We start from the raw sequence: 17,230 nt of genomic DNA on the forward strand, positions 1-17,230 counted from the left end.
CAAAGAAAATGACTGAAAAATGCTACCACGCCTTGTTTTATTATTAATATCTTTGTGTCCATTAGTGGTAGAGACTTCAGATATTGGCACAAAATTAATAATTAATTTGTATTTGTATTTGGAGAAAAAATGATTGATACCATATGGGTGCAAAGAAATGATAATATGATACCCTCAATATCACTCATTTTTTCCAAATCTAGGGCCTTATAGAAAATCAATAACTTTTAATGGTCATACTGGTCATGTTTGTCTTCCATTCTACAAAGTTTGGTGAGGCTAGGAATAATACCTTTTAAGATATTAATTGCCAAACATGGCTTCCCAGATAAGGCATTTTAAAATATCAAGGGCCAAAAAATATAAAAACATTGGAAATGAACAATAATATTTTACAGGCCTTGTTTTTTGGACCCAAACATTACATAGACAAACTTTGAACAAAATCTGAGACGGTGCTGCAACCACTTTCTTGGATTCTGAGTCTGATTTGACCCTCTTCCCTCTTTGGGAGACCAAGGTATTTGGTGATAACACTTCATTACAGATTCAGTTCTCATAACGTGCTAACACAGTAACAAGTCATGTATTAATGTAAATCTTGTCCCAAGCTGCCTTTGATCCAGTAATATTGATCTTGTATATAATTTAAAGCATATGTAGTCAGTCATGGCTTTCTCATTTGTTCCAGGGTACTATGATTCCTATTCCTCCTTAATGTGATTTCCTCAGTCCTGATCCTGTTGATATCCCAAATTTCTTCCTCTCAGCCCAGCACCTGGAGGCCTCGATGCGGGCCATGCGTTTGGCTCCCGTTTTCCCCAGGCCCCTCACTGACACTGTAAGTACAGCCCCCACACGTACCCCTCACGCGCCTGGGAAAGCTGCCGCCACACCATGGCACGGGTGCCAATAGGATTTCCCCCCCCCCCCCCCCCCCAAGCAGCTAGTGTGCTGTACAGTAATTGAGGCAAGCCAGATATGGAAACATAATGAAAAGTGAAGCTGTTGAATAACCTGCCTCTCTCACCGTTTGTGTCACATGAAATGATCACTTTGAATAATGTTTTCATTTCCAGTTCCACAAATGAAACGGATACAGGCTAGTACGAGTAGAAGGAAGAAATATGTATGACGTTCTTGTACGAGTAATTTTGTGAATGTGCTTTTGTGAATTTGTAGAGGGTGGGATTTTCTAGCCAGCAATAACGTAATAATGTGTTTAGTTAGAGTGGCTTCAGAAAGTGATCCAACCCCTTCACTTTTTGCACACTATTGTGTTGCAGATTTAATTTTAAATGGATAAAATAGCTATTTTTGCCTGACAAGCTACACTCAGTAACCCAAAATTAAGTTGACATGTTTTTAGAACATTTTTTAATTTAAAAAATAAAAAACTGAAATCTCTCATTTATATAAGCATTTCGACCTGTAATTTAGTACATTGTAGAAGCCCCTTTGGCAGCAATTACAGTCTTCTAGGGCAAGACTCAACAAGCTTTGCACACCCCGATTTGGGCAATTTATCCCATTCTTCCAGGCAGATCCACTCAAGCTCCATCAGATTGTAAGCATCTGTGACCTGCCCTCCTCAGGTCTCTCCACAGATGTTCTATGGGGTTTAAGTCTGGGCTTTGGCTGGTCCACTCAAGGACAGTCAGAGATTTATCCCAGCCACTCCAGCGTTGTCTTTTTGACCGTATGCTTCAGGTCATTGTCGAGCTGAAAGGTGAACCGTGAAGGTTGGGCGAAAATGGCAATTTTATTCTACAACTCAATAAAGTGTGCAAAAAGTGAAGGGGTTTGAATACTTTCTGAAGCCACACTATGTTCACAACTCACAACAAATAATGCACCAAATGCAGAGTCATAAGGACAACTTCTTGTAAAAGAGAGGAGTTGAATGGAAATTGGGGACGTGCTGCTGATGTAAGCACTTGGATCCCAAGGCTGGGCAAATGCCAATAGCCTCCAATACTGATTTATTTGGTAACCAGGGTCAAATATACTTTTTCCAAGAGGAATGACTGGTTTTGTTTCAATACTGAATTTGCATTCCTTGCAATAACAAAACTGATATGGCACACTGATCACACGATATCCAGCAACACCCAGCAACACCTCAACCTGCCTCTCCCTCGAGAATTCTTTTCAGTATTTTTTAAGCTTGTGTGACATCACTCCATCATAGCCTGAGGACTGTACAGATCCGTGCACTGAAGAAAAAGGTGTGCTTCAGCGCTATTGTAAAGATTGCCTTAGTATAATTTTGGGCTGCTGTATTTGCCTTTGTGTACTTTTCAGATATTAAAAGAAGCAACCGTTAAGTTATTTTTAAATGTTAATCCGGTACAGGAATTTGTCTTGATCCTGCAAGATACACTATGCAGTTTCGGTGTGTACAATGCAAGTTACAGAATGTTCCGGAATAGGTATACTTGTCCATGGTTTAGACTAGCGCGTAAGAGAATTCCTATAAATGGTAGTTAACTTGTATTCCTGTGTTAGTTAGGTTTCTATGTACACTATACAATAATAAACCTCCCAGCTCTCCCTGACACAACCTTGTGTTCCTCAACTTTAAACACATTCTGTCCTCTGTATGTCTGGGTTTCCTCTTCCTTAGGAAAGCCTTGTCTTCCTGGAATACCCAACCTCTCTTCGACTTCAATGTCTGGCCTGACCTTCGAACATTAGCCTGTAGAATTTTTTGATAATTTGTGGAATCCATTCTACCTACCACTCGCTCTTTTGCAGTGATGTATGGGTTCTTCTGAGCATTTCTCACCAGGTCTAGGGCTATTCTATTGGTCTTCCAGACCTTGCCTTGACATCAACTGTTCCATTTATCTTCCATTTTCTAATAATGTTTCTGACAGTGGAAATAGTTAGTTCTTCTTATTGTGGAAATGAACCATCTTCATTCTGACATCCTTGGACAACTGTTTAGCGGAACCCATGGTTGTTAATACCAAACTTTTACACTGGGCCCTTTTCCTTTTTTTATCATTTATAAACAGTAAAAAAATGAAAAGCAATCTTGCTTTAGAATTTGCAGAAAGGTCTCATGTTTAACCATTTAGAGCTCAGGTTTGCTTTTGATCATGTACAAATTCATTGTAATAGACATTTAAAGCATGGGTGCTCAAATCTTTGCACCCCACTGTAGTAGTGTCCATTGAGTGGAATGAGTGAATGTGCTAGGGGTACAATTTGAGAACCTGATAGGTGGCTTCACAAAAATAGATACATTGTTATACCACACAATACCACACAACCTTTTAATCAATTTCTTTTATCTGAATAGATATGCTTAAATTATTTTGCATACGTTGACAGTATAATCTAATTTTATCATCATTCCCTAAGATGAAGCCTGATTGGATCTAAGTGCTCATACTTTAGTTGCCTCTCATTTTACAGTGAAACAAGATCTGAGTTCATTTCAAAGGTTGCATCTCTGTGTGCTTGCATTTGCCAATGTTATCAGTCTACCAGACATGGTTCCATACAAATAATTTTCTTACTTAATTTAACAAATTAATTTCTAGTTCAAAAATTAAAACGTATGACAAGGCTTGATGAACAGGAGAAGGAAAATAGCTTTTCTCTAATAAATGTCGTGCACAAGTGCCATAGAGAAAGGCAAGTATACCGGTATAACTGCAGTGGGAAAATAGTGTGGCAAAATCAAAAGATTGCAGCACAGCCATATTTCAGCTCAAGCTCAGTAAGTTCAGCCGCATCCCAGTTGTGCAAGATGCCCATGGTTATTCTGTAAGAGATTAAATATAATCACGTCTCTCATAATTGGGCAAAGCAAGAAGCTGTCTGCCCCTTTCTGCCGCAGAGTGTCTGGGGTGTGGGACTGGCGGCAGGGGATTGTGTACAGCTTCTCGGAGATGGCGGAGTCAGGGAAACGGCAGGGTTTCCTCGTCCGGCTGGCCTCGGTCTGACCGGGAGATCAACACGCCGGACGTCTCGTGAGGTGGGGGGGTGTGGCGGGTCAACATGTCCATGGCACCACGTCATGGAATTATACAAACAAGGACACAGTCTTAAATAACCGGTTCACTGAGGGTGCCACCCTGGGAATTTGGCCGAGCATCTTTGGCCCACAGCATTTCTGCAGCACTGTCACTGAGACGGTACACATTGGTTTCGTGGAAAGAAAAACACCAAATAAATTTACTGCTCTCCTGGAAGGGAACAGGAAATAATATTACCTTGTGCCTGTTTATTTGTCTCCAAATCGTCTCTTCATTTTGAGGGTTTGTTTGCAACCCAGTTAATATTTGTAATTGATTAATTGATTAGTTGATTCATTTGCCTTGAACCGGCTTCAACGTGTGACATTCAGCTCTCACTCACTCAAGTCCAGGCTACTTGTCTCAGAACACAAACTCCAAAATATTTAGAGTCCGTAATCCCTGTATATTATTTAAGGTTTGCATTTATTTACGAACAAAATGGCTCCAGTCACTCAAATTTTCATTAAAGAATAGATTTTTGATTACAGTTTATGAAGGGATTGTATACCTTCATAGACTACTGCAGCAGTGTATCAACTGAATCTCTTGATTCTGCTTACTGATGCTATATTTTTCTATTGCTATTTAACTTAAATTAACTTGGCCTTTTGTGGGGCTGGCTAGATGTGTTTGCGTCAATCTGTTAAATACCCATCTCCAGTTTCAGGTTTGGAGGGTTGGTGGAGCGCGTGCAGTTGTTTATTGGGGAAAATGTGTACAAAGGTCAGAGAAGCTCCGGGGTAAACTGGTTATGACTGGCTGCACCGCACCATGTGATGAGGCAGAAGGGCACAGAGGTGTCAGCAGGCTCCTTTAACAGGCTGCTGGAGCTGTTCCTAATTCAGGAGGCCTCCTCTCCATGTGCCATTCACCCAGTCTTGGGTTTCATCACGTTGGGCGGCACGCTCTGTTCCCACTCCCTTACAAGAAGCCAGTGAGACTGTATGTGTATTTGGGTCATCATTCGGTAGCAAACAGGATAGGTTTTCCTCATCTCTCGGAAAGATCTAGATCTGTTTTCCCTCGTGTAGCAAGGGGTCTCCTGGGTTTTATGAGTGAAGATGCAGAGCCCATAGCTACCGACTCTGATTATGCTTTTTATTAGTTAACCCCTGAAGTAGTATCGCCCCTTTTCTTGACACAAGCTTACAAATGACATACCCAGAATAAAATGGTTGCTATTCTTGAACCCTTGACTACAGGCGTAATGGACACGTAATGTCATTAGCTGAAATGCTTTTTAGTTGTCACCTCTATACCGTTCTCGTAGTCGGTTGTTTGATGAGCTGAACTTAATTTTCTTACACATGGTATGGGGGGGGGGGGGGTAATACTTTCTAAAGTAACCTGTTATGTGTGTCTGTCCCATGCAAGGGTTACATTTTAAACCGGATTATTGGGCTATACAATGCAGAATGACCTGTTCACATTATTGAAGTGTTGTGTGAGTGTGGCAGCACACCTTGTTTTGAATAGAGTGAGGGAGTTTCCCATTCAGTGTTTAATAAATCTGACATTTTTGAACCAGTAGTTCCTGTACTGAGCAAGCTGTCAGTATTTTCACGTACGTGGTCCTTATAAAAGCCTCTGTTTAACTGCTAAAAAAATACTACATTTATCATGGTAAATAAATAATACAAAAATTAAGATGCAAAATATATATTTTTTTTCCAGGGAAAGAAGTCTGGTCAGCAGGGGATTTCATTAACGAAAGCCCCACGGCCACGACCCAGCATACCTCCCCCCTCCGCTATGAACCGAGAGGAAGCAAGAAGGATCGCCAAGATCTTTTCATCCCGTTTTACAGAGGAGAAATAGCACTTTTAAACCACTTTTGTTTCTTTCTCTGAATGTATAGTGTGTTTGTATATAATGTTGGCAGTATATTATTTGCCAAGTCTGATCTGAAGTCTCCCATGCTTATTTTACTTGTCTGATTATGTTCAGATTCCATCTTTGTACAGTAATTTTTAAATAATGTAAAGGGTATAAATAGGTAAATTTATTTTGTTCATGCAGTATTTCTGTTTTTTTGTTTTTTTTAATATAAATTAAAATAAAACGGTTTGCTGTGAAATGCTTGGAATTACATTATTCCTGTATGAGTAATTGCAGTAACAGGAACAGAAGGAAATAACATCACCTACAGCTGCTATTGGTGCTGATTAGTAATTATTGTTTCTTTGTGATACAGTATTTATGTGCTGGTATTTAGTTTAACCATGTATTGCTGGTGTGATTAGTTTTATTTGAATTGGTCCCGATTTAACCACTTTCCAGTCCTTCGTTAGTACTCTTGAATCTTTCTCATGGTTAGAGACTGCAAAATCAACAATTTATTTTACTTTTTGTCTGATTTCTTCTTGTCCGTGTGCAAAAGTTGGAACATTTTATTTCAGTAGACACTAGCTGGAATTAGGAAGACCTGTGGCATTATTCAGCAGAAAATGAAGCTTTTTTTTCTTTCTTTTTTTAAGACGAGCCTGTAACCGAGTCCCTAGTATTCCCTCCCTCTGTACACGCCCCCACTTCTGTCAAGCAATGTCTTGATGTACGCCAGCCGGTCCAGACTGGTATCTGTACTTCATGTTTGAGGCTCTTAATGCCATGCAGGTGCTAACACACTCCCCTTTAGCTGCAGGTATGATTGGCTCGAGCCGTGCCGTTTCCTCCTACAAGAGTCACACAGCACAACGTTACATAAATTTAACGGCTCTCGGCGGGACGAGAGAGTAGTGTTCGGCATGCTGCGGAGTCTCGGTCTGCTCTGCTGACGTCATGTTCCATACCGTACCGGACGTAACGAGCGTCCTCAAAGGCTGACCGTCCTGTGAACATGTATTGTATGCCAGCGATGCGTGCAATCTTATTCCACATCACGAGGCTGTGCGTTATCACTCCATAGATTGCAAATTATGGGGCTGAATGAGAATCCAGGATAACTGGATTTCAAAAAATCCTACTCCACTATGCTATATTCCCAGTACAGATTAATGTACATTTTTTTCAAGAATTGACATTATTCTTTGTAAATGTAAATGTGTTCTGTGTAAATCATTTCAACGTATAGTATCAAATTGGAGGTAGCAAAGGTAGAAAATATGCATCAAAGATCATAATCATTGAAAATTCTGTTATAATCTCCAATACAAGTTACTGTAATTAGGACTGTGCTCGTGATGGTAAATTAAAGTCCCATAGGTTCTGAGTGCTATTCACAAAATACAGTTTACAACACATTTCTTTCGTTTTTTCTTTGCACTAAATTGATGTATTCTTTAACGTTTTTGTACAGAAGATGCCGCAGGGCATCCTGTCCAGAGATTTCAACTATTGTGACCCTGACACCATAACGCCCTGTGCAATTTATAAACTAGGGCGGGTTGGACGAGCCCTCGCGTTGGATTGGTCGACAGTCTTCTGCCCGCCTCGGTCAGGACACACCAGCTGAGCTCGACTTCTGAGAGGGGGGGGGGGGGATTTTGAGGAGTCGGGGGAAGGTTCCTTTACGAATGCCAGTGTTGAATGAACACGTGCCGCTAATCATAGGTTTACTTCAGGTTATGTTCCACCGAAAATCACCAGTACCCAATAGCAATTTTTGTAGAAATTTGGGATTTAGAAGAATTATGAAATTTCAGATCTAATAATGAGATTTGTGACAAGAAAATAATTGTCTCACAACACTCACCTGGATATGGAGTAAAGGTTTGCAAAATTGTATGATGATAGGACTGTGCACTGAGTCCTGCAATATCGTCCAAAATCAGAAATATAGAAATAAATTAAATAAGTTTCGGCCTACTAATTTCACTATACACATGGTGTAAAAAGGTGATATTACCCTGAAAGTTGAATAGTTGAGGGATGATTTGCAGTAGTAAACAGAAAAAGTTCAATTTGACTGAAATTTATTTTTTCAGTGGAACAGATCCTTAAGTCTTTCACGTATCATACGCGAAGGCGCAGTTACAGAGATACTCAACCATCCGTGTTCGCTTTTACATTCATATAAATAGGCTACATCTTACTCCACTCTTTATAAAACCATTAATATAGGCGTAGGTTTGGAGGGGACACGGGGATACATGTCACCCCCAATATTTCATAATTGTCCCTTCGCTATGCCTGTGAGTCTTGACGTAGTGGTCCAGTTATGCGTCACCCCCAAATGCGAAATTAATCGTTTGTGCGGCAGAATAATTGCTCAAGTAGTCAATGTCACCACTGAGCACTAACCAAGGGTCAGCGAGGCTACGCAAACCCAAATCCATCACCAAATCATGTTTTGCGCACTGTCAGGGCTGTTAAGAATCGTAATGCACATTTCTTAGTTATTAGCCAACTATGAAATAATTAAACCCACGTGTTTATTTTGAATACTATTTTGTCCATACCACTAAGCAAACTACGAATAGCTATAGTTTTTTTTTTTAAACGTATGAATTGAGCTATTGACTATGTTTCGTGATACTTTTAAGGAGAAAACTTGTAAACACCTTTGGAGGAATACTCAGCTGCCCGGGGCACGGATGACAGGGTATGCTCGTCACGTCAGAGGACGAGTATAAATTGGGGAGGGTTTCTTCGCACAGCCTGAACACTCCACGTGACACCTGTAAGAACTCAGCAATTGCTCCGTGGAATAATCCACGGGATCATTTCTTCTGCATTTTGAATCAGAAACATTGGATTATATCACATAATTCCATCAGGTAATAATAATACGTCGATTAGTAGATTCATTTATTTTACTTCAACAGAACTTACTTAAATTTCATCGTACTTTTGAAATGCACACATGCTCATTGTTCACATTTTACAGTTAAAATGTGTTATACTGCATTTGTGACAGTTTAAATTGTAAGACGTTCAATGCATTGCTTGGATTTGTATTACGTTTTAACATATAGCCTACCTACCGTAAATTAGTAGATTGACCATTAACAGTCTGATTTCAATTAATTCCTCGTATTATTTGTTGTTTTACAGGCAGGAAGTGGTATGTTGCATTCGCATCGTACCTTAAGCAGTTGTATGGCTAAAGACGATATAGTTGACCAACACTCTCAACGGATACACTTCTCACTGCCCGAAACCTGAGTGTCAGAAAACTCCAAAGGATTCATTAAAACGAGGATCAGTATAAAGACTTTTCTCCTGTCATCCACAAAATGCAGGTTTCTATGGCTGAGTTTTACCCCCTGCTCAGATAGAAGTGTACCACAGATGAGCGTTCGTTGACATTACAAAGTCGGCGAGACGGTTGTTTTTGTTGTTTTAGATTTTCTATTACTGCCCCGGTTTAGTCATGGTTGGAATGAGGCCCACAGACCTGCCCCCCACGGCAACTGTCAAGTTCTTTGGGGCTGGAATGGCAGCCTGCGTCGCAGATTTGGCCACTTTCCCTTTAGACACAGCCAAAGTCAGGCTTCAGGTGAGGAAAGGCAAATGTATTTAAAAACATGCAAAACATAAACCTGACTACCTACCTACACATAATGAAAACAGGCCATTCAGCCCAACAACGCTCAACATTTTCCTATCACTAAATGGGAGGGGAGAACCGGCACAATTTAAACATTTTTCTCATGCGATCAAAAGCGGTAAACTTTAACCGCAAAGAGCATAAACTTGTCTGCTTGAGTACAATCATACGAAGTTTGAGGAGATGAACAAACGGTTCGTGTTCATTTGTAAGGTGTGTGCGACATTTGTAACGGAGGTGCGGCACAATTGTAACGACAAATAACTGCATAAATCGTCAATATCTGTATTACTTTCTAGGACAAAACACTTGTAACACGTGTTACAACTGTGCCTCATAGGATACACCTGCTGTTTCATTGCTTTTTAATTTATGCGAGTAAGCAATACAAGTCAAACATATACCTTGGAACCAGGACATGAATGATCAACATGGTCTGCGTTTTGGTTTAATGAGCACAAACGTAAGAGCAAACAAAAAACCACAACTAATTAATTCATTTACTTAAGAGGGTGAAAATCTTTTTTTTAAATAGCTTGCTCAGAGTTTAATGCACTGATCTCAGACTTGCACTCACATATATGAACGCGTTTTCGCATCCGTGATTATATTGTATGAGAAAATGCTTTTTGTTACACTTGTGCCAGTTCTCCCCTACATAAAGCTCACTGTTTACTTACAAATGCACAAATTATTTTCCTGATTTGGAATAATCGACTCATAAATCACTTTGGACATACAATTCCACAATCCTAGGTGGGTCTCACAATCCTATAATCTCACAGATAGGCCACATTATATATCCACATTTTAGCAGTGTTCCCCGTGACCCTTACCTAGTTTTTTGTGCGTCTGTTTGTTCCAGATTCAGGGAGAGGCCCAGTTTGCCGAGGGGGCCAGCGGGATGAGGTACAGGGGTGTGTTTGGTACCATCACCACCATGGTGAGGACGGAGGGGCCCAGGAGCCTGTACAACGGGCTGGTGGCCGGGTTGCAGAGGCAGATGAGCTTCGCCTCTGTGCGCATTGGCCTGTACGACTCCATGAAGCAGTTCTACACCCGGGGATCAGAGAGTAAGTCCTCTCAATATCGACCCTCTTCCACCACCAGCAGAACTACTGCCAGGGCTGCTGAGCTATCACTCTTAATAATAGGGAATTTATTTATTTTACGGAGGGCCATTTGTGGAAACGTTTTATTGTGATTATGAGTGTGTGTGTGTGTGTGTGTGTGTGTGAGATGGAGAGAGTGAGTGAGCGTGTGTGCCTGCCCGTATGCGTCTGCTTCTCTAAATCAGGCCATGCCGTCGCCCTCTCCGTCCAGATGCAGGCATCGTCAGTCGGCTGATGGCCGGCTGCACTACGGGGGCGATGGCGGTGGCCTTCGCCCAGCCCACGGACGTGGTGAAAGTGCGGTTCCAGGCCCAGGTGCGCGTGGCTGACGGCGTGAAGAGGTACAACGGCACCATGGATGCCTACAGGACCATCGCACGGAACGAGGGTGTCAGAGGCCTCTGGAAAGGTATTGGACCTGCTCACCATCAACCAATTTACCTGAAGTCATGTGACATTCAAGATACCTTTCCACCATCAGTTTGACTAACCTATTACCACACTGTTGGATAAACATTACTCTTTACATAAAATATTCAATGTAGTCTATTTTAACCAACTGAAATAAAATTACAAGCTCAAAATGTAAATTTATTTGTGTATTGTCTCACTGTCTCAGGTTGCCTGCCCAACATAACACGCAATGCAATTGTGAACTGTGCAGAACTGGTCACCTATGATATCATCAAAGAACTCATCTTAAAGCATGACCTCATGACAGGTAAGCCACCTGAGGGAATAACAACTGCGAGAGATTTTACATATGTAAATATTTACAGTGTATTCTGCACATTTCAGGGTACATGACATTGTTATTCGCAATGGCACCATGGACGCCTACTTTGTTGTACATCACTTTGGATTAGACCATTTGCCTATAATGTAATTGAATGTGCAAATTATTCGGTAATAACTGTATGCAGAAAATGTTGCTGGGGTCAAAATCAAATATTTCAATGACATACAATGTACAAAACCCAGAAAAAGAGCTCTGGATACTGCACTGCCGAGAAGCAGAGCTGCTACGTTGTATAACCTCAGGTAGCGTCCAGCGTTAATGCGGCGCGCATTTTACAGACAACCTGCCGTGCCACTTCACCGCGGCGTTCGGCGCGGGCTTCTGCACCACCATCGTGGCGTCTCCGGTGGACGTGGTGAAGACGCGCTTCATGAACTCCTCCCCGGGACAGTACAGCAGCGCCATCAACTGTGCCGTCACCATGCTGACCAAGGAAGGCCCCACTGCTTTTTATAAGGGGTGGGTGCAAGTAGGATCGACCGGTTACAGGCACTCTCGTTCTGTTCTTTAAATGAGTTTATCCTTCTTTTTTGGTTCTTTACTGATTTCCGTCCTCTTCCTCGTCCAGGTTCATGCCGTCTTTCCTGCGCCTGGGCTCGTGGAACATCGTGATGTTTGTCTCCTATGAGCAAATTAAGAGAGCCATGATGAGGACCCAGCTGTCCTGGGAGTCCCCAGTTTGAGCTACCCCCCCTTGGACAGTGGACATCCTTTGATCTTAATTTGATGGTGGGGTTTGAGCCCTGCAGACACGGAGGGAGTAGAGCTCACCTTAGTGTACATACCGCCATGCGCCATCTGCCAGCGATAGGCACAGTTCCCCCGACTGGACAACGCGTTAGCCTAGCGCTGGGTTGATGACCCAATATTCCGTCTCCATGGGAACGAAGCGGAGAGAGCACCGGTATGATTGTGGCGGAGAGGAGCTGGACTGCCGCCAGAAGGAGCACTCTTTGAAACATGCTCACTCAGGGTTAAATCTCATTTGACGACTCAGTCTTATAAGCTTGCTTTTTTGTTGGGTTTAAATTGTAAAAGTTTTTTTAAAGTTTATTTTTAGTTTTCTTTCTATTGTCTGTATATGCCCAGTCCTGCTTCTTGTAATGTCAAATAGTTTATATCAATTTTTTATTGTTTGTATTTTCGTGATTTTATTTTTCACGCCTGATCTTAAATTTGTCCATCAACATACATTTTCTTATTTTTACCTTTCCATTAAATGTCTGTAAAGCACTGTGTGCTGTATTACTTGAAGAATATTATATCAATTGCAAAAATTTCTAAGCAGAATTGAAACAGAAGAATTATCAATTATCATGGTTTTTGCCCATTGTGCTCTGGTGTTGTTAGACAAATTGCTGGTCAAAGTGATTCCTAGGGAAAAAGTCAAATGTTTATAAATGGTCAATGTTGAAACACTTGTTGAATTTTTTGAGCTGATCAGGGGCCACCAGTATAACATCTCACTGTGTAAATCCCTCGTATGCAAGCAGCTGTGGATAAGAGCCTCAACTAAATGTCAAATTAAATGTATGAAATGTAGGGAGAGGTGCTACAGTTTCTCCTTCTCTGTAGATGCCTACATAGAATGAGATTGACAATTATGTTACAGGGTTGCTAAATGTTGTCTGTATTTGCACTGCCAAGATTTGATACCAGACCAAAGGGCATTTCACTTCAACACCGAAAGTATAGGCTTTCAGTGTAGTGAGTGAAATATGCCTTTGGTTTGGTACTAAATCTTGGCTATGCAGGCATCTACAGACTGTCAGGTCCAGCTTTGTATGAAGGACATTCCTCTAGCCTAAGGAAAGAGCAAATAAGAATGTGTGTTTGTCTTACTCTTCTTGGCATAAATCAATAAATGATCAGTTAGAAAAGAAAAGCAGCCAAACTACTGGCCAGCTCTCAGTGTTAACACTCTGACAATACTGTCTTTGACATGTGGTGTGTTGATTCTTACGTACCCTTACATATCATTGCCCATGTTCCCAGGATCTGCACAAACCCCCATTTGCACAAATGGGTCAGGGAATAAGTAAACAGAATTTTGTCTGAAGTTGGTTGTTTATTTTCTGGTATAAAACATTGTGGGTTTTAAAAACTTTGTATGCTGGTTTTTGTTCCACAGTTACAATCCCATAATCCCACGACAATCTGTATATTTTTCTTAATTAGGTCATGTCCAGAGGGATCATTACCTACACCTGCCACATTATGTCAGAAATAGCTAAGCATCCCATGAAGAATAGCAGTCTGATATTCATGTTGCGCCAATTATGCTATATTTCACTAAAGATAACAAAGAAAACTTTAAACTGATGAAATGAAAGACGGTGGTGAATCAATAGGCTCCTAATTGATGAAAGTGTGGGCACATGACCACTAAAACTAGCAATTTGGTAGAGAATGAAGAATTCAAAGGCAAAGTCAATGATGATGATCCAAACCTGCATTGTGAACAAACTGAAACTTGTGTTGAGAAACCTAACTTAATTATCGTTTCATCTAATTTGATGAGGTTTTGCAGTGTGGCATAAGCACAATATGAGCAATGGGCTTCATGCCATACATACTGCAGCTAATTCTGACATATGCCTAAAGAGGTTAATAATTAGTCTAAACACAAAAACCAGCTATTAACAGCTTGTTGAAATTCTGGCATAGCAACTCCAGCATACACAGGGTTCCCAGGAGCTGGGTTTGGGAATGGGACCCACTGAACTAAGCTGACTGAATGCTATGTAGAAAACACTAATTTGTGAATACTTTCCCCACTTAATATCACCAACCCAATATTACAACTGTACACTGCTGTTCTACCAAAAGCCTGCAGAATGTGAACTATGGGCAAGCTTACCAAAGTCACTGGAGATTTTAAAAAGAAAAGAAACACGAGGCCCATTCATATTCTTCTCAACGGTACTAGTTTCTACTGTCCAAAAAAAAAAAAAACTGGATTTCCACTCTTTCTAACTAGCCCTGAAAAGAATAAATGACGGGTCCAAGAATGAAGAGCTACATGTGTTTATACATGGATGCCCCCATTACACACTGCTTCAGAATAACATGTCCAGAAAGTTTGCGATTATTCTCTTTTGATCTTTTTACATAATCCAAATATCACCATGTAGCCTACTCAAAGTATGAAGGGAGGTGAAAGGTCACAGACCCCTTCATCTGCGTGCAGTCGTGGAACAGTACCATGTAAAAGAAGCCAGATACCCAGATGGCAGAAGGCATGCTGCTGGAACGATGGAAGTTAAACTGACCCAGGAGTCACGGCGCCACAAGCAAAAAAAAAACAAAAAAACGATTTGACAAACAAACAATCTAATAATATTTATGTGTGGACACATGATAACTTTCAATTAAAATTGGCTGAAAATGATGATTCTAAAACAATCAATAGGCTATAATGTATCTATGCAACTACACCCAGGTGACAACTCTCCCCCCCCCCCCCCTTGGTTGCAGTTTTGAAAAAGTAGCCCCAGGTCATCTTTTGAAAAAGCAACGGTTCTAAACACACATTAAAACAAATGGAACAAAGTGCATATCTGTATTTTGTTTGTGCTTTGTGCACCAAAGGTACATTGAAGGTACATTGAAAATACATTGAAAATACTGTAGTTATTCTATTCAAAGTACTCTGTGTAGCTCACACAAAACACCATCTGTAAATAGTTACAAATGCGGGCACGGTACACATGGCAACAAAAAGTGAATGCAGAGTACCCTCTACTGGCAAAAAATAAGCAATACAAGACCTGAAAGTATTTTAAACAAGAAAAAGTAGGCCTGCTGCTTGCTGATTTTAAACAAAAACAAGTAGGCCGACATGCTTATATGGTGTGTTGGTGTTGAGCAACTATGGCAGTAAACTTACTGCTCCCCTCAGTACTGCATTTTTAGCATGAGATGCACCGCCTGTGTAAAAAATCTAAATGTGCGTGAGACAGAACCTGAAAGGGTGAGTCTCACACCAAAAGTGCGAGAGTTGGAAATTCTGTTCTGTACCGAGCCTTAGGGAAAATCAAGTTTTTACATGATCTTTGGTATTGAGGCTGTACATCAGGGATGATCACATCGAGCCCTTGCATCCAAATCCAGATTGCATTTATTTTCCTCCTGAGTAATTAACTGAACTAATGCGACTGATTGGCCAGACCGTCTTAAGCCCTTTCTCCCAGGAGGGTGGAAAACCAGCAGGGTGACATTCTGGCCCGAGAAAATGTAGCAAAATGTTTATTTAAACATTATTTATACTGTGGCACATTGAACACTATGCTGAAAACCGTGGTTTGCTATGATGGCGTCTGAGAAGGCGTCTGAGAAGGCTATTCTGGCTTTACTTCATTATTGACAAACATACCTCAAAGCCTGTCGCAAAATGCTGCACACTGTTGGGAGGAAATACACAGTTCAACCCAGAAACCGTAGCAAAATGTTTTCTGATTGAACCTGCCCCAGTTCTCAGCCCTTGAGGATCATGATCCCTTTGCACAAGCAATTGAACACAGAGGACAGTGCCAGCTGTTTAATTTAGGGAGTGTCCAATTTTACCCAAAAAAATTCCACACTGGATGCAAGTTATTTTATTTTAGCCCAGCACTACAACACCTGATTCAACTAATTAACTAATCATGATCTTGAGTCAAGACTTAAGTAGAATCAGCTGTCTTAGTGCTGGCCTAAAATAAAAAAAAGTAAAAAAAACATGTCCCTGCAGTGAATAGAAGACACAACGAGACTATTTGCTATTTCAAATGTTTAAAAAAATAAATTCTAATAAATCAAATCAAAATAGAATCGCATATCCCATCTACTGCCATAGTGCACGTGTGGCTTGCATGGGTGCAAGAGAGAAGGCAAGGGAAGGGGGAGGTTGAAAGAGAGACAGAAAGGTACAGAGTTCTCCCACGGGTTCTGTTCACGCCTGCCGAACACACTGACGGGCTGTCCTCACGAATGCTGCCGCATATCTTAATCAGCCCTGACAGCTTTCACAACAGTTCATCGACTGCAGTGACTGCTGTCTGCGACCTTACACGCGCAGTCCTGCTCTCCCTGGGTGCTTCTGTTCAACACGCGGGCCATTTGTCACAAGCTCTGCGTGGCACTGCCTCTGAGGACCTTATCCTGACACAGCTAGATGCACCTGCATGCCCCCCCCCCCCTATTGCTACATCACTCTCTGAGTAGCGTGACTGAATCCCCTGTCAAGAGGGTAGGTAAAGTTAATTGGATGTGGCAGTTGGGACGCTGTAACTTCGGAGAAAAAAAAAAAAGGATGATAGGATCACAGCACAGTTGCAAATAACACGGGGTTCTATGGCAGCAATGAATAATTTTCTCTACATTTCGCATGCTGAGAAGCTTTGAAAGCTTGAGGTGGCTCACAAATTAGACACAGCGCTGCAAATCCAGCTGAAGGGTTTCGCTTATCCGGCCATTTTCACGTGATTAATTTTATCTGGGAAATTAATCTGTCGAACTGCTCGATTTGTTCTGAGCATGAGCAGAGCTTTTTTGTGAAAGACTTCTTGTCACTGTATCTCTGAGATCTTTATCTTTTAATTGTATAATCTTACTACTTCAAACTCTACTGAACCACAATAGCAATGTCACTGGTAGTATAAAAAAGATGAATCGCTCCGCTCAACATTTCTAAAGATGTTTTAGAGGAGACACTCTTGCATTGATGATGACCTTCATCTATTTAACAACAGAAGACCTGAAATAGGAGGCTCCTCTTCTAAACAGTTATCAGCATTGATGCTGCCCAAGATGGGGTGGG

The 17,230-nt window shown here is 41.2% G+C and overlaps 2 protein-coding genes across 3 annotated transcripts in view; both read left to right on the forward strand.

Moving 5' to 3' along the window:
- c2cd3 (C2 domain containing 3 centriole elongation regulator) overlaps positions 1-6,108 on the forward strand; it is a 30,660-nt gene extending 24,552 nt beyond the window's left edge. Inside the window, exons 32-33 of the mRNA XM_061216744.1 lie at positions 733-841; positions 5,706-6,108. Coding sequence (XP_061072728.1) covers positions 733-841; positions 5,706-5,849 — 253 coding nt within the window. The 3' untranslated portion in view covers positions 5,850-6,108. The remainder of the gene's footprint in view (positions 1-732; positions 842-5,705) is intronic.
- Positions 6,109-8,595: 2,487 nt separating this feature from the next.
- Positions 8,596-13,534, forward strand: LOC133108110 (mitochondrial uncoupling protein 2-like). Of its 2 annotated transcripts, XM_061217535.1 has the most exons (8): positions 8,596-8,746; positions 9,024-9,211; positions 9,316-9,468; positions 10,385-10,592; positions 10,843-11,040; positions 11,251-11,352; positions 11,709-11,889; positions 11,999-13,534. In XM_061217535.1, the coding sequence occupies exons 2-8, from the start codon at positions 9,206-9,208 to the stop codon at positions 12,111-12,113; spliced, it is 963 nt and encodes a 320-aa protein (XP_061073519.1). In that variant the 5' UTR covers positions 8,596-8,746; positions 9,024-9,205; the 3' UTR covers positions 12,114-13,534. The 2 variants fall into 2 exon arrangements, with proteins under 2 accessions (XP_061073519.1, XP_061073520.1); XM_061217536.1 differs by lacking the exon at positions 9,316-9,468.
- Positions 13,535-17,230: the final 3,696 nt, after the last annotated feature.

This window comes from Conger conger, chromosome 13 (assembly GCF_963514075.1).
Source record: "Conger conger chromosome 13, fConCon1.1, whole genome shotgun sequence".
NCBI lineage: Eukaryota > Metazoa > Chordata > Actinopteri > Anguilliformes > Congridae > Conger > Conger conger.

Bases quoted from the DNA above. Each gene is read 5' to 3' on its own strand.
- LOC133108110 (XM_061217535.1), top strand. The intron at 11,353-11,708 runs GTAAGCCACCTG...CGCATTTTACAG, and splicing joins AAAGCATGACCTCATGACAG to ACAACCTGCCGTGCCACTTC. The intron at 11,890-11,998 runs GTGGGTGCAAGT...TTCCTCGTCCAG, and splicing joins CCCACTGCTTTTTATAAGGG to GTTCATGCCGTCTTTCCTGC.